This window comes from Halichoeres trimaculatus, unplaced genomic scaffold (genome assembly GCF_033239565.1).
Source record: "Halichoeres trimaculatus isolate MK-OKI-2021-1 unplaced genomic scaffold, fHalTri1.1 fHalTri1_scaffold_4, whole genome shotgun sequence".
Taxonomy (NCBI): domain Eukaryota; kingdom Metazoa; phylum Chordata; class Actinopteri; order Labriformes; family Labridae; genus Halichoeres; species Halichoeres trimaculatus.
This window is the reverse complement of record NW_027437182.1, coordinates 24,233,565-24,257,817: the sequence shown is the minus strand read 5'-3', so window position 1 is coordinate 24,257,817 and position 24,253 is coordinate 24,233,565. Positions and strand designations below refer to the sequence as shown.

Genomic DNA, 24,253 nt, shown 5'->3' with positions numbered 1-24,253 from the left:
CCTATAAATAAATGCCGGAGCTGTCACACGGGCAAATGGGAGGAGAGGGTGCCAGCCTGGGAATTGGTGGCAGTGAAAGTGAAGGGAAGGAGGCAAGCCAAATGAATAACAATAAGCCCAATATGCATCATTGCCTAGGCAGGAGAGAAATGAAGGCTGAGCAGGTAACAGACAGGCTGACACACTGGCAGAAGCTCAGAAAGACAGGTGAGACCAGCAGGTGAAGAGATAGACAAAAAAAATATCGCAGAAGAGTCAAATATAGTTGGGTGCAAGTCTTGGTTTGTGGGCAAGAGGAGAAAGGTGGAGCAAGGAGTCAGAATGTTTAGCATTGCCTGAGCTGAGAGCTGAGGTGAAGAAGAAGAAAGCTCTAGAAGCTATCAAGTTCAGAATAGCATAATGTACCGCAGGTGTAACACTATTTGTTGAGTCGCTTCAAAAACAGAAAACAAATGCTGCAGGTACAGTTTCTAAATTCAGAAAAGAATGATGCTTTTATGATGTATGAGGCTTTCTTCTGCAGGTTGAAGGACTATTTGCCTGACAGTAAAGATACAAGTGAAACAAAACAAGGGAAATGGAACAGTCTTTTGAAAAAAGAGTCAGAAAAACTGTTTGCTGAAATAAATAACACACTGAAGTCTCTTATGTAAGTTTTATCCACTGCCAGAAACCTGGCAGGGCTGAAACTTCATACATTACGGGCCCATGAACAACTCCAACATTTAGAGCTCATCCCCAAACCTCTGCTGTTCTGAGAGGCAGCCATACTGAAGTTTTTCTCCAACAACTGAAAAATATTTAAGAGGTTTAAAAAAAAATGTACTTTTGTTCCAGGTTTCCATTCTTAAAATGTAGTAATTCATGTCTGCGTTGTTTGTTTGTCTGTAGTTGATTTAACCTGCGGTAATATATGGCATGAGTCATACTGGCATTCATTTGATCTCTGAGCAGTAACCATTACTGCACTAAAACAACTGGATTGTCACAGACTGAGAATTTCATGCATCATTTTAATAGGTTTTTGTCTGCCTGTAGCAAATCCATTGCCTATAATTTCTGTGTAATCATATCATTGAACAGCTTTTTCACAGGATTGCCTCTGGGCCTGAATTATCTTCAGTAAACGCATATTTTTCACATTAATCATTGGACGCCTCAAAAAAAAAAGTATTTTCCTCCACCCAATATTTAATGTGCACAAAATCTGCACCAAGCCTCTGCTTCAACAGATTTCTATAACAGCTGCTCATCAGCTATTGACTTAATTGGCAAGAAAGCAGGATAAATATAAACAGCAGATTAAGAATCATAATCTCTGTGCTGTATACCATTGAGAGAATACATTACCTACTGTGACACGAATACTATTTACTGAGCAAAACACAGTTGCTGCCATGGAATATAAATGTACATTACAGATGCAGTTCATAAAAATTTTATCATTATCATCAGATATCTTTATACCGTACGTATGATTGGTGAATCTTAATGTACTTGATGATTAATAACATATACAGTGCCAAGCCTTTTCTGTTTTGTTTTTGGTGCCTAAAGCTTATAGTTCATGAAACCCAGGACTCCTGTATCTTATTTAATTAGAATATTTCCAAAGAATGATCTCAAAAAGGAACTAAATAAAGAAAGAAAAATTTCAGCAACTAGAAAGTGTGTACATTTTTGTGCACATATAGTGAAGGGGAAGGGCTAAGGGGAAGACCAACACAACCCTTAAAATGAAGTCAAACCAGGACCTCACTTGAAATCAAGGGGTATGACAAATGTCCCATGAAATCAAAATTTTAACAGATATTCAATTCTTTGCTACTCCATGTTAATAATAGCTATGTTTTGAAATGTCAGTTGTATTTTGAAATAGCTCGTTTTAACAATCTACCTAACCCTACTATAGCAACAGCTAGCGCTGATAGCTACACTGCTGTCAGACCAGTTAGTGGAGCAGATGAGTGAAAAAATCGTTCACATGATGATGCAAGCATGAAATTTGGCACAGATGCTCTCTGAGGGACACTCTTTTGAAATAAAACATAAGACACTGAAAATTCGAGATGGAAGCCATTTTTAAAGATGGCTGCCATTACCATTAAATGCTCATTATTTCAAAAGTTTGAACGGTGATGCAAGCATGAAATATGACACAAATACTCTCTCAGGGCCATTGTTCTGGTATTAAACGATAGATACCCAAAAATTCTAGATTGCAGCCATTTTTTCAAGATGGTGGCCATTTTTTAAAGACAGGCGCTATTTCCATTGAATGCTTATTACTTCAACAGTTCAAATGGTGATGCAAATATGAAATTTGGGACAAAATACTCTTTGAGGGACACTCTTCTGAAATAAAACATTAGACACCCATTTTTCAAGATAGCCGCCATTTCTTCTTAAAAGATGGCTGCCATCCTTAATTTCTTCATGTATAATGATGTTTTAAAAGAATGTCCCTTAGAGAGCATTTGTACCAAATTTCATGCTTGCATCACTGTTTGAACTATCGAAATAATAAGCGTTTTATAGAAATGTCGGCCATCTTGAAAAATGGCTGCCATCTTGAATTTTCACGTGCCTTATGTTTTATTTCCTGAAATTTGTAATTATCTGCTGCACTAAGTGTGACAAATTGACAGCAAAAAGACAGTGAACTGCATTTCATGACGATAAGACAGCTAAGCTGCATTCAGGGGCTTTATCAGTTACGAAAAGCAAACATTACAGTATACAAAAGCTACATGTAGCTTCAGAGTTCCTTAACCTTTGTTTAACATTTCCTTTCCATGTCTTAGCTGTCTCAATACTCATGCAATGCACTGTATCAATGTGATTTCTGTTTGCTGTGAACTTGTCACCTTAACCTGACATCAGTTTATCATCACTTTGTGAAAATGTGGGGTTTTTGGAATTGAATAAACACCTACCACAGCCAGCAAGCATCTAGGGGTGATGACACAGCAGGGATCAAGTGGCGTCTCGTTTCAAAGTGATGTTATTTTATGCCTTCTTCTTAGCCCTTAAAACAGAGGGCCAAGAGGAAGGGGTAGACAAAAGGGGAGGGGTAAGAATAATAACTGTGATTGGCCCTTAGTCTTTGGTTGGGTCTTCTTTCACAACGATTTACCGCACTAATACAGAGTAAGCAAAGAGCCAGACAGCGTGGGGCAGTGCTGATATGACGGAAGCTCAGCCTTCAGCTCGTCTGTATTTATTTATTGCATGTTCATCATCTTCCTTTGTCCAAACAGCCAAGCACAGATACTCAGGAGTTCAGGTCAGGTAAGTTGGCCAGTCAATTAAGCACAGTAATATTTTGGTCAGCCAACTATTTGGTGGTTATGGCAGTTTGTGCAGGTGCCAGGTCCTGCTGGAAAAGGAAATCAGCGTCTCCATGGAGCAGATGAAACTGTGGGCCTCAAAAACATTCAATTCTGTGCTGCTCTGCCCTCCCCCTGGCTTGATTCCCAAATGAAATGCCAGATTTTCTTTTCTTGAAAAAAGGTACTGAGCAGCAGTCCAGTTTTTTTACCCCAAACCACAGTAAGACACTCCTGACTTGATGCTTGATATTAGGCATTACAGCTACAGTTGTAGCTCGTCCTCCGACGAGTGGCTCTTGATGTTACTGACACCCCTCTCAGTCCACTCCTTGTGAAGCTCTACCTTGTTCTTCAATCCACTGGTTTCAACAATCCTCTCAAGGCTGTGGAGATTAGCCACAGCCACAGTTTTCCCTTCCAGCCCACTTTCCTTTGATATGCTTGGATACTGCACTCCGTGAACAGCCCGCCTTTTAAGCAATGACCCTCCGTTGGAAGGAGTCAATAACTGACTTCTGGACAACTGTGTGGTCAACAACCTCCCCACATGTGGTTGTGTATACTAATCTAGATGGAGACAGAGGGTATTTATACAGTTTGAGTATGGATTTATACAAATTTGAAATAAAAATGTTGATGTTATTTTATTATTATTTCAACTGTAGTCATGTTCATCATGCAGACCTCCACCAAGCATATTGTGATTGTCACACAACACTTTAGTCCTACTTTAATGTTATACTCCCTTTCAGCAGACTGTATGCTACAACTTGGTGATAGTTGCAGGTTTGTAAGATAATTTGTTTCCTGACAGTGTTAAAAATTATCATGACCCAGTACATATTTCAAATTCTGGATCTTAGTATCCAGAATATTGTCATGGTCTGGATCGTACTTTTAGATCTGTCAGAAATTATGGTGACCTTGTCTTGTATTGTTTTGCAAAGCAATCCGACCATTTATCATGGAGTTATATACACATGTGGTGAAAACAGCCCTATCTCACAATGATAAAGCATCATTAAAAAAAAAAAATCCTGGATCCAGATGGTGATCCAGATCACCTCCAAAATTTGATCACTTCTTCCTTATTCCATTCTGAACATTTCCTGAAAATTTCATCAGAGTTATGTTCTCTCCCAAAAACATCCTTGGCGGAGCTGATGATAAAATACTTGAAAGATTTTTGCTTTACATGTGTTGAATCTAATATAATAAGCTAATATATTAAGCTTTAATATTTTTGTTCATTGCAGTGGTGCTTGCTGTATAGTCTCTCTGACCACTCAAAGGCAGTCTTATCCATCCAGTCATACATCATTTACACATTGAGGTCAGAGGCTGCTCAAGTAAGGGACCGTCTATATTAGCTAACATCATCCATATCCATGTCTGCACACATGTACTCATGCACATTTAAATGGGCTTTAATGATCATAACAGGTAATGTGAAAGTCGGTCTATAATTGACTGCCCTAATTGACTGACAGCCGACACCAATCAAACTGCAGAGATCTGAGAGAGTGAGGAACGAGCACAGTCTCCAGGGTGTTGGTTTATTTGCAGCTTCATCTGCTCACATGTCGACACACACCGAGAAGAATGTAAAAGCAGCCAGTGAGGAGAGAGTACTTTTTAATTACATACGTTACAAGGGTTTAAAGCAGCTCCATGAATAGTTTTAATAAGCAGGTGCATGCACTGATTGATACTGCAATAACATGGAGACCAGAAATAAATGTGCACTGGGAGATGGGAGCTGTTAAGTAAATTGCACTGAGTGTTATTGTAGACGTGTTGTCCTGGAGGAGAGTATCCAGTATATATAATCATTAAGATGTCTCTATGAAATAAATTAACACCCATACTTTAGAATGCTACCAGGCGAACAGAAGGATTTCTTGAGATGAATGAGCAACAATAAACCATCTGCCTGGTCTATACTGAGAGAAACCACAGTTTAACTGCTTTGTGAAAAGAGAGGCAACAGCTACTTCAAATTTCCTGTGAATAGAAAGAGTTCATAAATAGTTGCAGTACACACATTCCTGTTTTCATCACGTTATCTATCTGCATTATTTTTCTTTGAGTGGTTTTTAACCACTGGTACAATTGTGTGTGAGCATGTGTCTCCATTTACAGCTCTTTAAAGTTTGTGCAACACAGAAATTTAAGGCAGTGTCAGAGATAGTACTCAGGATGCTATAGTTGTTAAGGGTGCCTGGTTTAGTATTGCCCTCATGACTCATGACTGACAGTAAAAAGGAAGGGATAAAAGCAGATGCTGCAGAACCAGAGATTTATGTCATGTATTCCCTTTTCAAATTCTGGCACAAACATTACCCAAAATGCAACTCAACTACCCACATTTCTACTGAAGATTCTAATTCAAGGAGAAAAACACGTTCATTCATAAAGCCCATTCATTGCCCCTTAAATTAGCTTCAGACATATATAAAACTGTATATATATATATATATATATAGGATATACTATTTAGCAGAGCGTTATGAGTCACAAGTTGGATCATAATGTAAGCTGTTTACTTTGCCTAACAGGAAAACAGACTGTCACTTTAAGTCTGTAGGAGATCCATACACAGAAACAAATATAAGCACCTGCTGTTCAGATACATCTCTGAGTGAGCGTTTTTGTGGCTACTTACCTAAATTCTCGGATAAAAGTGTCAAGAAACAGAAATGTAAACCCTACATTACAAACATATGAAACTGCTTCAATTCTCAGATTAAATTTCATGTCACTCCAAAAGGAAAAGTGGTTTTACAGGGGCAGCCTCAGCCACTAATACGCCGCAGATATCAAACTGTTTGCAGATGACGCTTGGCTTGGCAATATGCGGCTGGATAATGAGAATTTCAATCCCCAAAACTCATAAATGATCATGTTTGAAATCTCAGTGAACTGGAAAAGGGCAACACAACATTTGGACCTGTCAAAGCAGAAACAGAGTTTCCTGAGGTTGGCTAAAGGATTCCTGAGGACAACATCTTCTTTCCCATCACCATCTTATCAATGATGCTGGTTGTCATCGAGTTTTTGACAAGCAAGTGAACTTAAGTAATTGATATTTCTTGTATTCTCTCCCCGCTGTTTTTCCACTTAACAGCTGGCTTGGATTCAAACAGAATGGGAGATGACTGTACACTTTAAGTCCCATGAGAGGACTTCTCAGGGGTTCTACAAGAGGATCAAGATGTTCCTGTCCCCCTCTCCTGTGTGGTTTTCTTTCTAACTCTGTGCATTTCTTGATTCATTAATATGAGATGAGTTAGAGAGACGAAGCAGGAGAAAGATGAAATGGAGAAGGACAGAACTGAGTGTGACATGCAGGAGGAATGAACAGGTGCCTACCTGAGGTAACGCAGTGGTTCTATGGTTTCAGCCTCTGCCTCGGCTGAGCTGTGGTTCATCTTGTCCATCTGTTTTCACCCGGCAGGACTCGGCAAATACGAGAAAGGATGAGCTGTGCCGCCTGAAAGAACACACTTCCGCTGCTTGTGTGTGACTCTGATTCAATAAGCGCGCTGTCTATCTCTGAGCCTGGGAATAGAGTGAGAATCTAAATGGGCTTCCTCCCTCCCTGCCTTCCTTCCTCCCTCTCTCCCTCTCTCCCTGTCAGTGGCTCTTGATTGGTTCAGATAGTGGAAGGTAATTACTGGCTGCTACACACACCCTCTGAATCTTGCCTCTGTATCTCTGCCTCTCTTGTCTCCGTCTCCCTCTTTCACTGTGGAGCCGACTCTTCCTCTTATGAATCCATCTGGCTCTGTGGATCAGCTGCAGCTCACTGGGAACAGCAGCCAATTAAGAATCGGCAAGCATGGTGCTCACCAGCTGATTGGCCAAGGCTGCAGCAATCAAAGCTGTTCAGTCATCCAGGGTGCACCCACCGCCCCTTTAAAATTCACACACATTATGCACAGACCTGGGTGGCGAAATAATCCCTTGATGTAAAATCTGGAGTGAGCACCGTGATGGGGAAACACTTGACTGCTGCCTGAATCACAAGCACTGACACATCTGATATGATGGTGGGAGGTAAACAGAGACCACAGCTGAAATAATAACACAGCAGTACGTGTGAGATGCTTCTGAACATAGCAGCAGTTGGTAGCTCCAGCATGGGGATGTGGGTGTTATGAACAGAATCACGGTGACCTCAAAAAAGATTCAGATGGATGTAGAATGAGCATATGGATTTAGGGCACAGCATCATTAAAATGTAAATATAATGCAAACATACACAGAGAGGGACGTGTATAGAGTCGAGGGAGGAGTCTGCAGCTGTTAAATAATTCCCAGAGGTGGGACAAACATGAATTCAGTATTTTTTCTCTGAGGGTCTTTTTTTTCTCTCTAACATTCCTGAGCACTCATTGAAGCTCATCTATCAGAGCTAAGACTGTACTATCAAAACTGAAATTAAATATTTTCATCTTACTTTTTGTAAAGATTACTGAACGTAATATGAGCCAATTACTCCCTGCAAGTCCTAAAACAGTCTTATTTTACATTATTTAAGAAAAAAAATAAATTCTTAACTGCAGAAAAGGGTAAATAAATCAGGCAATTAAGTATGAAAATAAAATTAAAGTTTTTTGAAACAGGAATAATGTATGTAAACAAGAAATTAAAGGAGTACTTTTCCTTTTACTTCAATTGGAAAAATTTTCTCTCAACATGTAATACATGTATCATTTTGGTACGTTACAGTCTTGCAATGAGACATTTTTCTGGACTTAAAAGATAAAAGACTTTAACACTTGTCTAGATTTCCATTTTTATAGTGTGCGGATTCATAAGTCAATTTAGTGAGGCTTTGTTTGTTGTTTGTCTATATTAAACATTCACTACACCCCTAATGGAAAGGTTGAATTCCTGTTAAGTGAAACGAAAGGCACTGGAGCTATGGTGTATGCTGCCATCTAAGGGTAATAGTAAAGTATTGTAGCTGATTATTTATCTTCCAAATTTGTTTCCATTTTTTTTCCCAAAAGAAAGACAAGAAACTCACTTTGAATTCAGTTTTGCTGTGTATAATGTCAACCTAACCACTGAATCTATCACTTAACCCCTGCTTTTAATTAATGAAGACGCTGCAGGCGAAGATCTGGTTAGTGGTTAGAATCCAGAACCAGCTGTAAATTAGATCCTTTGATCCAAACCTCAGTGGGGGAAACTGAAACATGAAATATTCAGGACTCATATTAAGATTCTGCATCGACTTACTGTTTCAGATAACCTGTTGAAACAGAGGCTTGAAAACAGTATGCTCTCTGCAGTCCTGGTAGCTTTGCTGAACTGACTGCTGATGAAAACAGCTACAAAGGGATTCACTTTCAATCTTCTCTTTCTGCAGATGCATGAGTGCTGGAGATGACAGCACAAAAGCAAGTGTTTCATGTGATGAAATCCCACAAAAATGGCCAGTGCTATGACTGCTTTAACAATGAAACCCTGACAACTGAATATCAAGAGCTTCAAAGGTCTCTATCAATCTAGTGCTGAGTTAAAGGCATTCTGCCTAACCTCTACCTCTAATATGATGCACATGCTTTAAATGCATGCAGGAAGGAGCCCCCACGTCAGCTGAGGAAGATGGCAACTCAACTAGAATAAATTATCGTTTCCAGGTAAGGAAAGGAAGCATGGTTTTTGAAGCAAGAGTTTGCTCAGGAAGGCATTTGTCATTCTCACATTATTAGACAGAGTCCAGTCTGTGTCAACTCACTTTCTACTGTCAGGGAAAATATCAGAATTTTAAGGTGATAACAACCCCCCCAAAAAGTCCTCATAAGAAAAAATGAACCAGGAATGTAACAGAAACTGATTATTTAACATGAAGTACTGCTTCTCTTATCATTAACCCTTTTCTACAGTAACATCACTGCTTGCTAACATTTCTTGGGTAAAACAGACACAAAATAAGGGTTAAAATTAGTTTTATTATTATTTGATAGAGCAGAAAAAAAAATCCAAAATAAAACAAATATTTCTCATACATTGTTTTCTTTTCCATTTGGGCTGCACTGCAGTCAGCAGAGCTTTGACCCCAAACAAACGGAATGGTGATAATGTTGTCTAACAGTAGCAGCAGCAGGCAGTAGTCAGGACAGCACAGGGCTACACTTAGCAGGGCACTGAATGATGGGCTCATTCCAGATTGCTTATGTCGTGTCAATAAAACACGGGCGGCTACCATCTGCCTGTCAGGAATGTACAGACAACCTGTTTGGATTCTGATGCTACTTTGAGACACAATTACTTCATACTGAGGGGTTTGAACATTACTTTCTATGCTTGTATTTTCATCAGCACAGTCCTAAAGGAAACCATTATATATGATGCCAATATCCCCGTCTGGAGGGATAAACATCGACTGATGTTGCCTAATGCAGTGTTCAACCTTTCAAAATGAAATCTGACACTGATGAGCTTAAGAGTGCAGCAAACATAATCCAACAGGGCAGCAAGATTTCAGGTTTGTAACGACAAAACAAGGTGATCATCATTGCTGTTTTTATGTAAGACAACATACAGATAGACACATAATGGATGTTAAATTGCTGCTGGGGTGGTCAGCATTCAGAAACCTCCACTTCTTTTCAATTTTATATGAAATATGTGAGATGAGTTGTTGCTGTATGACTTGAAACTGGACCACCTCAGTGACTGAATGAGAGGAAACAGCACATGGTTAAAAGGAATCTTCCATGTAGGACAGGTTGTGTTTACTAGCTTATCCTGTGCTGCTGCAACCTGATAAAATGCACTAGAGCTCATGTGAAAGGCATAGTTAGCTCAATCCAAGGACCTGACATAAATCATACACACCTTAATGTTAAAGACTAAGACGTTCATGTCATTTGTTGCTATAAGGGTTTTTGCATAACTACATTCTGAAAGCTGTCCAGCTTCTCTTCGACCAATCGGGAGGTGAGTGGGAGCCACTGGACACACAAGAGAAAACAAATCATTTAAAGTGGAGATCCATTCAAACTTAGGGCAGAAGCATATATCTTTACTAACATGACCCTATAAATAAACCCAGACAGTTTGTCTATAGAAGAAAAATAATGCACCACAACCTATGACTAAAAGCAAAAACGATGTCAAAAATATGACATTCCTTACACCCCCTCAGGTTAGCATGAATTCATGTTTTAATCCAGAGAGGGTTCAAATAAACTAGAAACCTTCTAGCAGAAGGGATTCCATTTGGGCTCCACTAGTTCTTTGGAAGTTTTTTTTTCCTTTTTTTTTTTTTTTCTTTTTTACAATATTCAATAAGAATAGTTCTCCAAACATACGCTCCATGATTTTTTACATTTATCAGTGAAACCATAATCTTAATTCTTCCACTTCATCTTAGAAAAATGTGTTTAAAAGTAGGCCACAACATGGAACCCAGCAGATGTAAAACCACCTCAACAGTAACATTAGCCTGTTAATTCAGACCTGGACAACAGGCCACTTCCAAAGTATCAGGGAGCACAATATTCCAAACACAGTATATGACTTATAGAAGAAAAGACAAAAATCCTAACATTCAGCCATACAAAATAATCCAACACACATTGACTCCTCTGCAATGCACGCTGTGGGTTAGAGAGAAGAGGCAGTCTGTGTTCGGATAGAGATCATTTTTACAGTCCTTTTTTGTGTTTTATTCATTTTTGCAAAGCTGAAGCAGTTATTATTTGTTGATGGTCCTCGAAGCTCATCCACAATCCCTGTGATGAGGTCTTCAGTGAAGTTTGGTTCGGCCACCACATGGGCTCAGACCAGAGAAGGGGTAGGACGTAAGGCGAAAATCTTTGTTAGAATGATTATATCTTTTCCTGCCTAATCCAGAGGCAGGGGAGCTCAGAGGTTTCCTTTAGCCGCAACTGCCTGCTTCAACCAATACACAGGGAGGCAGAGGCAATGTTGCAGGAGAAGTTTGTGAAATTGTACTTGCCCGTGTAAAGCCCCGACCCCCAAAAGGTACCCGACTTCTAAGTGACACACTCCTTTGTATCCCAGGTGCTGTGAGCTGTCCCAGCTCAACTGCAGTTTGGGATGAAGGAATCAAGTGAGAAAAGATGGGAGAAAAATATATAAAGAAGGAGAGGGAGCGCCTGCATCCAACACAAAACTTGGTTGATTCTCCCCTGGGCCATTTTGACCAGAGAAAGGGTCCATAGAAAGAATTAGAATGATAATGAGAATGGCTGTTATTGATATTAGGAGGGTAATGGTTATGATGTCAGTAGGGAGTAAGACTGCATTATTTCCACGTGTTGGCTGCTTGGGAAATGGAACGGGAAGGAATCATGTCCAGCAGGTACTCTCGCTGACGCTCCACAGCAGAGGTGGTCTTATGAGCTGACAAGCTAGGGTTCACATAGGCCATAGTCACACCTGGAAGACAATACACACATCAGGAGTCAACGAACTGAAGATTAATCTGATTCTTTCTTATCTACAGATGAATACTGTAAATACAGATTTGAGGAGGAAAGAGGAGAAAATAGAGAGATCACCTCAAAGAGAAGCAGAAAGTAACAAGATGTGATGGTGGACTCATGTATATTTACCTGTATTGCCTGCGCTCTGCTTCCTCCAGGCAGTCACATTGCCCTGGTTACTGCTGCTAGCGCTGACTTTTGTCCCCTGCTGCAGTGGACGTCCTGCAGCATGCTTGCTTGGCCGGCCCCCCAGCGCCGCTGCTGTCACCGCGTTCTGCAGCTGCGAAGAGGAAGTATATGAGTGGGCCAGACCACGAGCGCTCACTGCAGACTGGAGGCTGTGAGACAGCTGATTCTGCACAAAGACACGAAGGGAGTGAAGACGTGCTGAGTGTTAGCGCAGGTGTTAATTAACAAGCAGACACTCAGGGTGCAGGAGTATTTTTGTAACCCACAGTTCTGTCCAGACGCCATGCTAACCTGTTTTATGGTGGAGTGATGGGCAGACACAGATCTATGCTGCATGGCCTGCTTGTAATGCTGGGACACCAGCAACTCAGTCTTGGACAGTGAGGAGGAGGACGATGAGGTGGTTTTGGAGATGGATGAAGAGGAGGCTGCCTGTGCGAGGATACGCTGCTCTATCTCCTGCTCCTGTTGAAGTGCCTTCACAAAGGCTGCCTTCAGCCGGCTAGTGTGCTCTGCCTTCAGGGCCTTCTTCTGATTGGACGACATGCACTGGTCACAGAGGATGGTCCCTGCCTTCTCTTTTCTCCAGCGGGAGGTGAAGTCTGTCTTACACTGGGCACAGGTGTATGGCTCTTTGGGAATAGCCATGGCCATGGCAGCAGCTGGACCCAGATTACCTGCATGAAAAAAGTGTTTCAGTTATCTAGTTGTATATACTATATAATCAATTACTGATCACAGAATCAAAATTCTAGCTACATGAGGGCAAAGGTCAACCCACCCCTGCCGTGCATCTCCAAAAGCTTTTGCACGACCTCCTCCAAACCCAACAGGTAGATGAACTCATTATTGGCAGCTGAAGGCAGGAAGTTGAACTCGGGGGCAGGAGGTTTAGGTGGAGGGATCTCCAGCAGCGTCTTCTCCAACTGCTTACGTAGGGCAAGTTTAGCAGCTGCCTGCCGGCTGGCAGGGGAATCATTAACACTGTTGGGTGATGCTGAAGAGCCTTTTAGGCCGGTTGGAGAAGCCTGGATGAAAACAGGTCAGTAACTTCACATGTGGAAAAAATGATGTGAAAAGATATTTTAAATAGCATCCTCCAATCCTCAGCAGTTTTACCATGCGTGCTTACCTGAGGGATGTTTACCATGACATTACTGTTGGCTACATTAGCCACTCGGATGAGTCCCTGCTGAATGATCCTCTGGCCCTGGACCTGGACATTGGGCACAGAAGCCCTGGGTGCCAATAGCAGCGGAGGGGGCCCGGACCCACTGTGCTGCTGCTGTTGCTGGCGTAGACTGGCTATCTGATGAGCAGTCATGGTAATAGGCTGATGGAGGCACAGAAAAGAGTTAGTCAAAGCATGTTGATAAGCATCACACTTGTCAACATTAAGACTTCATTTTAGAAAACCTTGCAGCCCCTCTTACTAACCTGGGCCCCTCTCACCAGCGGAGGCATGACGATCTGAGAGTTGTGTTTGGACGGTACATGTTGACCACCTCGCACCAAGGGGGGAGGAATCACCGTGCCTGAGCTTCGACCTGCTACCTGCAAACATGACAATTCAAATGACACCATGAAGCTTTGTAGCATTAAGCATTTGATTTAATGTATGTTGTAACTTCAGAAAAACACAACTCCGCTGGTATAGCTTTGTGTCCACTTTACTTTAGTATGACGCAAATTTCCAAACGATAAAAAAATTCTTTCAGAATTTAGAAGATGGTTATTACCTGGAGGGGTCCTTTGCCTGATGTGATGCTACCTCTCACTAGAGGAGGGGGAGTGGCCACTGAGCCAGTGGACTAGAAACAAACAGGGATTAGCATTAGTCTCTAAAGTTGGATAAACTCCAGAACATAAAAAGTTCAGTTTTCATAATACTGAATGTAATTTATCCTAAAAATCAAACAATAATTCTCTTTTTGTCACCCTCTTTGGATTTGTACCTTTTGCACCGTGCTCTCCTTCTGTATCTGACTCTGTCGTAGTTTCTTGAGCAGCACCAGCTTGGCCTCTTGGAGTCTCAGCTCTTCCTTCAACTGTTTAATGATGCGCTCTCTCTCTTCAGGTGAACTCTTCTGCATACACAATGTGGGATGAAGAGAACACTCAGTAGTCTTATACATCATCAAAACGTTTACTCCAAATTGAGTAAAAAAAATGAACATTTGGAAAAAAAAAAGCAGGGATGTCCTAATCAGCATTTCTTGTCAACGATTACCAATACGATTTTTTAGCACTGAATATCTGCTGATTCCTAGTCTTGATCTGATACTTAAGTAGGCAAAAACTTTGATAAAGAGAAAATAAAGTCAGGCTGCACTCTTTTTTGTTTTGTGTTTTAAAAATAATTAATATTCAAAAGAAATCCCCAAAATATGCCACAAACGTATTAACTCAATTCAACTTGGTCCAGGTAGTTTTGATTTTTAAGTCATCTGATCTGGTTTACATGCTCTCCTGGATGGTTAAATCTCTCTGAAGCTTAAATCTGAGGCTGCCCTGAACGCTCTCATGAGATGGTGCAGGACTATGAATGCAAATTAACAGGATGACTGACCTGAATAATCCAAAACGCGAAAAGTAAAAAAAAATCAATCCAGCGTGCTGTGAGGCTCAGCAGAAACACAGGACTAACGTCTGTTGTCAAACTAAACTCATCATGTTTAGATCATCTCGTGTGTTGTCACAGACTGTGTAGTAGCTTTTTGGACACTCTACCTGTCTACATGGATAGAGATGGGTACTCAACGGTACCCAGCAATGTTAATGTGGTAATAAATATTAATTTGTTTAAAAATAAAATATCAAAGTTTTTCAATTTAACATTAATTTCTCAATATATACCTTGCAATGCTGTGTTCATGTTCAGTATGGAAAATCGCCTACTCTTCCACCCCCTCACAACCACAAGGATGCATTTAGGTACCTAAACATGGTACCGTTTGATTATATGTGAACCAGTACTTAGTACTACAGATGGGATTCAGTCGGTACCAATAAAAGTCTGTACTGACCGAATCCATGGATATTTATCTGTTCTTTAAAAGCCCCGAAACAGCTTTTCCTCTCATAGTGAATAAAGTGGCATGTTGTTTTAGGATGTCTGGTTGTACAAGACACCTTGTGAAAAGATCATAGTGCATAATGTATTCACGTGTGGCTGTAGGACTGCTTTGGTTAAGTTTATTTGTTAAATGTTTTGTGGACAGTCCCCTTTTATTTACTACACGGTAAAAGGGGCAGCTTTAGCCTTAACGACTAATTTCCAGGTGTGGTCCCTGGCCAGTTGCCAGCCTAAAATGTAATCATTAAGTTTTAAACTTCAATAAAAATACATCAAAATACATTACATTTATGGTTGTAACAGGCCTATGAAAAAGGAAAAGACACACAACATATGACAAAGAACAGACCCAAACAAAGCACATCAAAGCAGTTTAAACATTAAAGACACTTTTCACTTTCTAGTTTGATATATTTTCACACTGCTGACTTTAGGGTCCAAAAGTTGATAATGCTAAGCTAACAGACTGTCCAGTGTGTTTTTGTTTTACTTTTGTAAACTGTATGTCCCTAGAGATTTACTGTGAGCTGCTGTAAAGCAGATGTTAATGCTGTAATGTGTCTGGCTGCGCACATGTTCTGTAATAAAGCAAAGTGCGGGTGCTGTCGCACACCAATGTATCATACGCTGTTTTACTATTCTCTCGTCAACTTTACAAGGTTGGGTGAACTCAGAGGGCTTGGTTATACTGAGGCATCAGCATTCAGCAGCAATTTGTGCTCAATAATGGCAGACGTGAATGATCAGATGAGAACATCGCCAATAATGGATCAATAAGCAAATGCCAAACATCGCTCCGATGTGATACTTAAGTTCAGAACTGGGACATCCCTGGAAATAAAGAGAGGGAGAGAAAAGATTTGTTTTCCTACCATTAGTTTATCTGTGTCAGTCTTGGTAAAGCAGTGGCCATTCATCAGAGGACTGGATGGCTCATTGTCTGATAACACGATGACATCATCTGGCGATGGCGGCTGCCGCTCTTTCTTGATGTCACTGAGAGGAGACAAAGAGGAAAGGAAACCATGGCAATTGAATTAAGTTTGATCAGTTAACCAAAAAGAAGCTCTGCAGTCCTTTAAAGTCCATAATACCACAGTTACTATCAACCACAACACAACATGCATTTTTGTTGCACATCCAGTAGATGGCAGTGCAGCATTTATGATTTCCTGAACCCTGCTGTTGAACAAATGTGCTCTGGGACACACAAGAAGACAGGAACCAAGAGATCAATAATGGAGTAATGGCGGCAGGGGAAGATAGCAACGACCCATTGTATGCAGCGATAGGTAGCAGGTAACTAAACGAGCCGCTGCTCGCCTCAGGTCTACACACTCAGGCACCAGTCTGAGCAGCGCACAAAGAGAGGTCCAATTAACTACATTTCTGTTTGTTATAGGAGTTAAAGCTCAAAGCTCTTGATAGAATGTTAAGTGGCTTTTCCTGAGGACTAAGGAGAACAAAGGCGACTAGTGGCAGGCTGCATATGCATCAGTCTGGAGAGGGTGGAGATAAGAAACGGAGGGTGGTTATGATTTTATAGTGCATGGACAACGAGAAGAATACGGGCTTCTATCATGGCAGGGGGGCGTCCTGTTAACTTGTGAGGATCAGGATGTTTGTAAAACAGAAGCTTGAGACTATGAAATATGGCTGGATGATGAACGCTTTGAATCTTCATGTGGAGTTATGCATGCACTCTTACAGTTATGTTATATAATTGTTCAGGCGCTGTCGGGTGCTCCAGGGATTCAAGCTTAGGCCCACTTTACCACCCAGACAGGGCCTCACCCCTCCCCTCTACCTCCGTGGCGAGGCCTATGGCCTAGCCTGAACGACACAGCCTGGGCCTCTGCTCTCCCCTCCCTCCCAGCTGCCGACACCAGAGTCACAAGCTGAGCAGAGCGGAGGTCCGCTGGAGACACTGAAGAGGGTGACAGTGAGGGGGGGAGGGGAATGCATGGCCAGGAGCCAACCTATTGTGTACACTCTCCCTCTCTCAGTCAATCACTCACTCAGTCACTACTTCACACACCCATCCCCCACCCTCACTTAGTTGTTCATCTTTTATACTCCTGCATACTCACTGACGCACTTCTTCACACTTTCATCCTTTGGTATCGCTCGTCTCCTGACACGTTTTCCTGCTAACCTCTCTGTCCTCGCAGCAGCTGTCTCACAGCCCCCCCCCCCAACAGACACCGCATGCTCGGTTCAACAAGGTCAACCAAACGACAATAAGAGTGTTGTTTACACAAACTATCATGAGATGAGGATTCAGCACACTCTGCACCACACATTGACTGTTGTGTGTTAACACAGTCACTAACAACACAGCCGTTCCCTGTCAATATTTTTCAGGTAGACTCTCTGTAGTCAGTGTCTATCATTGACGTTTTATTCAAATCAAGGAGGATGTGTGACACAGTGCACTCTCAACATACGGCTATTCTGGGAAGGATTACTCTCTCAACACAGCTGAGGTCTGAAGCAGCAGCACATTTCCTCCTGGGCTGTTTACATTCCATATACTCAACAATATGATTCACTAAAACTGTGCTTATGAAGACTGAGGAATCAAAGGTCTTGTCTCCACTCACCAACACAGTCCTATGAGAGCTCTGCTGCCTTGACTGACTGGGCCTCTCAGAATGACTCGGACTAGCTTGTGATGGTTTCTACCACTCTATTGAGAACAGCTTACACAAGCATCACAACACACAGCAGCTTGGTTATGTAAGGTCCAATGTTTCTGCATGCCTCGGCTTCACACTGACCCTTCTATAGGATTGCTGAATCGGTTGTTATTAGGAGCTGAGAGAGATTGTCTGTCCCGAATGTAACACCACTAAGTGCCATTTTTAGCTCTGTAATGCTCTCTATGTAAGTAAAAAGATGAGCTATAAATAGGATACAGGCGTGGACGAGGTGCATTTGAATGTTGAGGTATTTTTAAAATGAATTCATGCAAACAGCAGAGAGAGAGGAGGTGTTGCTCCCTCAGTGACACACTTTTTATACCTGAACACATCTTTAACCACATTCTTTTGTCTGTATGTCACGTTCCAGCTGATAGCTTCACAGATTTCCTCACACAGACTGAGTTTTCTGTGTTGAAGAAAAGTGAATCAACGTGCAGAGCATGAACAAACAAACAAGGTGGTGAGGTTGGACCAGGGGCCAAAGGTGACACTCATGATATAGCACAATCAGAGCACACACACACACTCAGCTTAATCACCTCTCTGTTCCACTTCAGCTGCCATCACATCACTCTGTGTATTTATTGCTCTACCAAACACGTCACATGACATCAAGCATTTCTGTGTGGTCATGTGACACACCCACCAACCCCTCCTGGCCCCTCCTTCCTCCGACTGCTCCTTCCAATGTGGAAACCATGGCAACGGCCAGTTGGAACCAGTTTGTGACACATAGCCTTCATTTTGTGTGAAGTGTGAGGCAGAGTTCAGGTGCTGCTGTGGGAGAAAATGGAGCCCAGGCCTCAGGAGCCTCAAACTTTTTCAAAATGGGGGCAGGCTGTCGACAACCACACAGCGACTTCCTGTATGAGTGCTGTCAGACCACTTGTGAGTGCAAACTTGAAAAGAAGTCTGAAAGTGCTTCACAGACACTTTTTCATGCTGTGCGTTTGCAGGAATGATATCCAGGTCTTTAACAGCACGATTAACCTTCAACAAGTTTCAAACAAACTCATAATAAACTGAAAAACTGAGCCTGAGGTGTCGACTTGTTTTAAAGCACTACTTTCTATTCACACCCCCACCCTCCGCTGTGGTTCACCATCAGTTAAGCATAATAAGCAGAAAGACAGTAGGGAACTGTTCTTTGCATTTTCTGCCATCACCGATATAAACTTGTGTATAAGGAGATTAACGTGCATTTAGTCCAGCTGGAAGTGTTTACAAAGGCCTTATTGTGGACAAAGTTGGCTGACTGTGCCACACTGAGGCCCAGCACACAGAAATAGACCTAAGGTACAGTGTTTACCCTATACTTTGATTGTATTTTAGATTAATGACTCTGACATGCTCATCGTGAACGAACTGTTTTAACACCCCGTCACAGAACCTGAAAATAATGTCGCAAATTCAACACAAAAGAAAAACTCAAGATTTTTGTCCTGCTCTTACCCTTTTGATGTGCTCATGTCGACAGGCTCGTCTCCAGTCTGCACCTCCACCTTGATGGTGGCCTTCACCTCCCCAGCTTTCAGAATGCTGGCTGCTACCTTTGCCGCCTGCTCACTCTTCAGCTTGGCTCCTGATCCCACGAGGGCCAGGGGAGCTCCGGCAGCATCGCCCTTCTCCAGCTTTACCCGTTTACCGTCCAGGTCTCCGGGGGACCCGACAGGGGCATGGTCCCTCTCCAGAGCACGCTTCTGGCTGCGCGTTTGACGCACGGCCTCCTCTGACATGGCTGCTCTCACCCTGGGGAGGAAAGATAGAAACTGTTGGAAACAGTTGCACACATTTACAAAACAGACAACAGAGGTGTGCAGGTTTGGTGCACAGTTAGGTGGTCCACTGTTACGGTAAAATAAGACTGCAGTGTACAAGAGTTCACAAAGATGAGCAGAACAGAGCTTGAGAGCATGTGACAATGAAGGTTGAAGATTACTCCTAAAATTTTAACAGATGTGACTAACAAGTGTAGGGATATCTGTTTTTGATTATAACACAGGTTCCAGTAAAAAAATCTCCAACAGCATAAAAAATGTAAGGATATGTCCTAACAGACTTGCGCAACAGTAAGTCTTGAGGGTTAAACTCCTTATTCAATATGCAACGAAAGTCAGGTCACTTTGGCCTCGTGGTCCAACTTGTGTGCCTCGTGGAAACAGAGGTTACAGCTATTAAGGCAGATTTAATTCACACTGCAGCTCTTTTCCTGTTCTCTCTTCCAGTTTTCTACTTTATCCACTGTCTGTCTCCTCTTAATAAAAGCACAAAAAGTATGTGAAGAGTTCAGGTCGCATTTTGTGTAAACTGTTGGTTGAGTTACACCACCTGAGCTGTATCAATGACTTTTTGATGAAACCTACGATCAGGTCCATGTGTAGCTTTGATGATTGATCACGGATCACATGGAAATGAAATAAAACTGTTCTTTAGTTATTTAACACAATAAACAGTAATAATGTGCAGACAGATATCACAAGATATCAAATAAATTATAGGGGTGCATGATAACTATCTGACCAATAATTATCAGGTCAATAACAGGAAATCATTATGTCATTCTGATAAGTCCAATATTATGACGACTAGCATTGATAACATTTGTATTCTGCGTTCAAGCGTTGTCGGCATAAAGCTTTCTGACTGGGAAAATTTAAGAGTTCCCCCTCATGTTGGAAAGAAACTTGTTAACTTGGTCATAAATCTGGTAGTAACAAACTTGAATTGACATCCACAGTGTTTTTTCCACATTACACATAAACAATAGAAATATGAACTCAAAGAACAACTAGCAAATGTGGGAACAGTGAATTTCTGCCACACCATAAATACAACACAGCATGTTTATGCTTCAAAGCAGAAAACGTGGAGTCGACAGTGTGCGACTTCTTCAAAGTTTCTGAAGAAGACAGTTATTCAGGCAAGAAAAAGGTTGGAGCTTCAATACTTCAAACCTCGTCAGTCACCTGAAACGTGACCATCGCTGGGACAGAGTTTTGAAAGCACGAGGATGCTGGGCTGCTTAAGACGCTAGTAACGTAAAGCCAACCACTAAAAAAGCCACTGGGACTTACACACTTTTGAAAAATCTTAAACCGGTTAACAGTCAGTATGGGCCTTAAGAAGCTGAAAGTTAATGGTATGGGTTTAAGAAAAAAATATTGTGCATCCCTAATAAATGAGATTCTGATTTTAGAAGATATGAATGAAAAATCATGACCGAAAAGTTCTTACAGTCATGATTTCATTAAAATCATTTTTGATTTGATTTCAGTTTTAAGCACTAAGACTTACATTTTAGTACCTGCTACACCTGCAAATTCAACCAACTGAGAGGATTATGAGATATGAAGGTTGGATTTTCACTTTGTTTCATCTTAAGTTTTACATCAGTAAGAGAGGAACATTTGAAGATGTATACATCTCTTGTCCTGAGAGAGAAGTAGAGCCCCACCGATTAATCAGTCAGGCCGATTAATCGGTTGACCAATTAATCGGTCAGGCCGATTATGCCTGTCACCGATTAATCAACATCAGCCAAAATGTAGCCGATTATAAAAAAATTTTGCTCCGCGGAGATTCAGTCACTCCTGTTCCTGTGTGTCTGTGTGTTGGGCTGCCCACTGCCCGAGTGCCCGCCCCCTACGTCCACCATTATGTAATGTAAGACTATAGAACGGCGTTTTAACGTCGAGTAAGTTGCTTTTTTGAGAGATGGTACTGTTAATTCACACGTCCACCATTATCCAACGTAAGACTATAATACGCCATTTTAACGTTGTGTTAGTTGCTCATTGTGTTTACAGTTTGACTTTTTTTCTACTTACTGTGTTTAAAGTTTGACTTCTTTATTTATTACTGTGTTTACAGCTTGTTCTTATTTATCATTGGTTAACACTACAGTTCTTATGTTGACAGTTTTAAGTTCCTTGTTTTAATTTAATAGTGTTCTGTCTGTCTTGAATCTTATGGGTATTATAATAATTTTTGTTCATTAACAGTATATATCCTGTGTATATCAATTAATTTATTATATGTATCAACTGATATATCGGATATCAGTCGATATATCAGACATCGGCCGATATACTGGATATTGGCTTTTTTTTGCCCCCAGTATCGGTATCAGCATCGGCCCCAAAAATCCCACATCGGTTGGGCTCTAGATAAGTGAGAGAGAAGTCAACCTTATCACACGCTGCGATACCTGTAAGAATAAAAGCAGCTCAGACCGTTAGTTACAATTACGCCCCTGTCCCAATATTAACAAATTACAAGGACAGTGGTTAATTAAGCAGCTAATTGCTGGTTCGTGCGGAAACTAACTGCATATGAAGCAGGGCTAGAAATCTCAGGGTACCTTATGATACGATATGCAATACATGTGTCAGAATAACAATAATATTTTGATATACTGTGATTATCAATATATTGCTCATTATACCCGTCTCTTTATAGGGATAAAACACAGAATAAATTAAATTTCATAGTTAGTTTAAAAGCATTACTTAACCCAAGAACAAACGGCAACAGTGCAAAAACAAACGGTTTTAGTGCAACATAACTGTACACAGATTTTTTTAAGATGTCTGACAAACAATAACACTGTTTTAAGCTCATTCAAATAACACGTTTCATCATGTCTCTCAAGTAGATCAAATCTATTTAGTAGAAACATAACAAAAATAAATATTTGCCATGTGAAACTGTTGTTGCCTTGGGTGATTATCATGAGTCACTTCTACCATACTGCCAAGTCCTTCTCCAGCTTTGTCTCATCCCCACTATGAAAGCCAAAGTGAGTCCACACTTAGTATTTAAACGATGCTGGTGCATTTTTCAGTTTAACCTCACTGCTCGACTCCACCATATAAGCCCCAAGGTTTGTTTCTTCACCTCTGTGACTTTGCCCAATTTCAGCCACTCGCACGACGAGGGCCCCCTGGATGTCATGTGAAGTGGTGTCTACACTAACGGAGAAACAACGAAAGAGCTTTATAGCAACTATACTTTAATTAAGGGCTGATCAATTGATCGAATTTAAACCGACATTGCAGTGTAATAGGATGCAATTCTCAAATTGCAAAGGCTGCATTTTTTTCTTTAAAAAGGTTTTAAAGTGCATTTTAAAAGAGCAATCCAAAAGTTAACATATTTTAGTAGTTGAGCCAAAACTTTTTTATTTACATTTATTCACTTTAGTTTGTGTTTTGTTACTGATGAGAGATCAGTAAGATTTTGATACATTTGATATTTATGTTCACACAGTGTTTCTTTTTCAATTCGTAAAACACTACATGTCACATGTTGACATATTTCAATGGTTCAGCCAGAGATTTGGTCTTATTCACATTTCTGCAGTTTATTCAGTGTGAGATTCATAGAAGAGAGGATTCATATTTACTTTTGAGATTATTATTCACACTTGGCCTCTTGTTCTGCTTGAAGTTTAATCAGTCAATATTCTAATGTGATTGTAATAATTAGATACGTTGTTCATAACAATTCATGCATTGATTCATCTCATTACAGGAAAGACTTGTTTATATGTTGACAGTATCCTTTGTTATGTTGGTCAAACTATAGAACGGTTTATTGCTTGTGTTAAATAATGTAGAGGATAAACACCCCCCAAAAAATTGCCTGCTAAATCGCAATCGAAATATTGGTCCAAAATAAACCCAATTAGATTATTTTCCAAAATCGTTTAGCCCTTCTTTAATTGTAAAAAAATAATGATATAGGGTGAAAGCACATCGGTACTCCATCATACGGTAAAATATCGTAATGGTTTCCTGCATCGCATACACTGTCACACTCCTAATGTGAACGCCCACCATCTCTTCTGATAGAAAAATACGGACTCAAGGTCTCCTAACGCAGTGGCATCACCACAGCTCCACATGACACTATCCCAAGATTCCATAAGAGACAAAAAAAAAAAAAAACAAGCTTCCCAGAAAACCGGTTCAAACGAGTTTGCAATTGAGAAAAGGCACAGGTTTAACCCCTGGAAAGACAGAGCGGCATAACAGGGGGGGTGAGTCAGAAAGGCCACAGGCTGGTCACACAGGGGAGGAAGAAGAGGGGAAGAGGTGAAAACTCAAATAACGAATGAAGAAGTCTTTAACAACCATCTTTAAGCAGAGCTACCTTTAAAATAATCTTCACATTCACGTTTCTCTAGTTCACAGTAGTTCTAATTTAGCTGACTGATTGAAATATATATAAATATGTATATCTTAATTTTTTTTCCTAAAACAGGTCAAAGATCTCCAAAGGAATCTGATGTATACAAAAACTTGACAGCAAGACCAAGAACTGCAAAGTAAGGTGGGTAAGTCAAAGTGCTTTACAGCATTTTCCACAAATCTCTGTCAGCCGTTAGGCTGCAATTTGATCGCACATTTTGTATTTGTGAATTCCGGCATGTTCCATAGTGGAGATAAAAAGCAGGTATGGACGCTGACCAAGAGATGC

At 40.9% G+C, this 24,253-nt stretch overlaps 2 protein-coding genes across 3 annotated transcripts in view; both read right to left on the bottom strand.

The window, feature by feature from the left end:
- Positions 1 to 7,131, bottom strand: part of yjefn3 (YjeF N-terminal domain containing 3) — a 71,863-nt gene extending 64,732 nt beyond the window's left edge. Inside the window, exon 1 of the mRNA XM_074669170.1 lies at positions 6,705 to 7,131. Within this exon, the coding sequence (XP_074525271.1) occupies positions 6,705 to 6,772 (68 nt within the window). The 5' untranslated portion in view covers positions 6,773 to 7,131. The remainder of the gene's footprint in view (positions 1 to 6,704) is intronic.
- Positions 7,132 to 9,278: 2,147 nt separating this feature from the next.
- gatad2ab (GATA zinc finger domain containing 2Ab) overlaps positions 9,279 to 24,253 on the bottom strand; it is a 32,510-nt gene continuing 17,535 nt past the window's right edge. Inside the window, exons 2-11 of one of the 2 annotated variants that reach the window (XM_074668555.1) lie at positions 19,226 to 19,522; positions 15,941 to 16,064; positions 13,948 to 14,079; positions 13,732 to 13,803; positions 13,430 to 13,546; positions 13,125 to 13,325; positions 12,774 to 13,020; positions 12,284 to 12,669; positions 11,933 to 12,158; positions 9,279 to 11,756 (exon numbers count right to left, since the gene is read on the bottom strand). In XM_074668555.1, coding sequence (XP_074524656.1) covers positions 11,623 to 11,756; positions 11,933 to 12,158; positions 12,284 to 12,669; positions 12,774 to 13,020; positions 13,125 to 13,325; positions 13,430 to 13,546; positions 13,732 to 13,803; positions 13,948 to 14,079; positions 15,941 to 16,064; positions 19,226 to 19,509 — 1,923 coding nt within the window. In that variant the 5' untranslated portion in view covers positions 19,510 to 19,522 and the 3' untranslated portion in view covers positions 9,279 to 11,622. The remainder of the gene's footprint in view (positions 11,757 to 11,932; positions 12,159 to 12,283; positions 12,670 to 12,773; positions 13,021 to 13,124; positions 13,326 to 13,429; positions 13,547 to 13,731; positions 13,804 to 13,947; positions 14,080 to 15,940; positions 16,065 to 19,225; positions 19,523 to 24,253) is intronic. The other variant, XM_074668556.1, reaches the window with a different exon arrangement.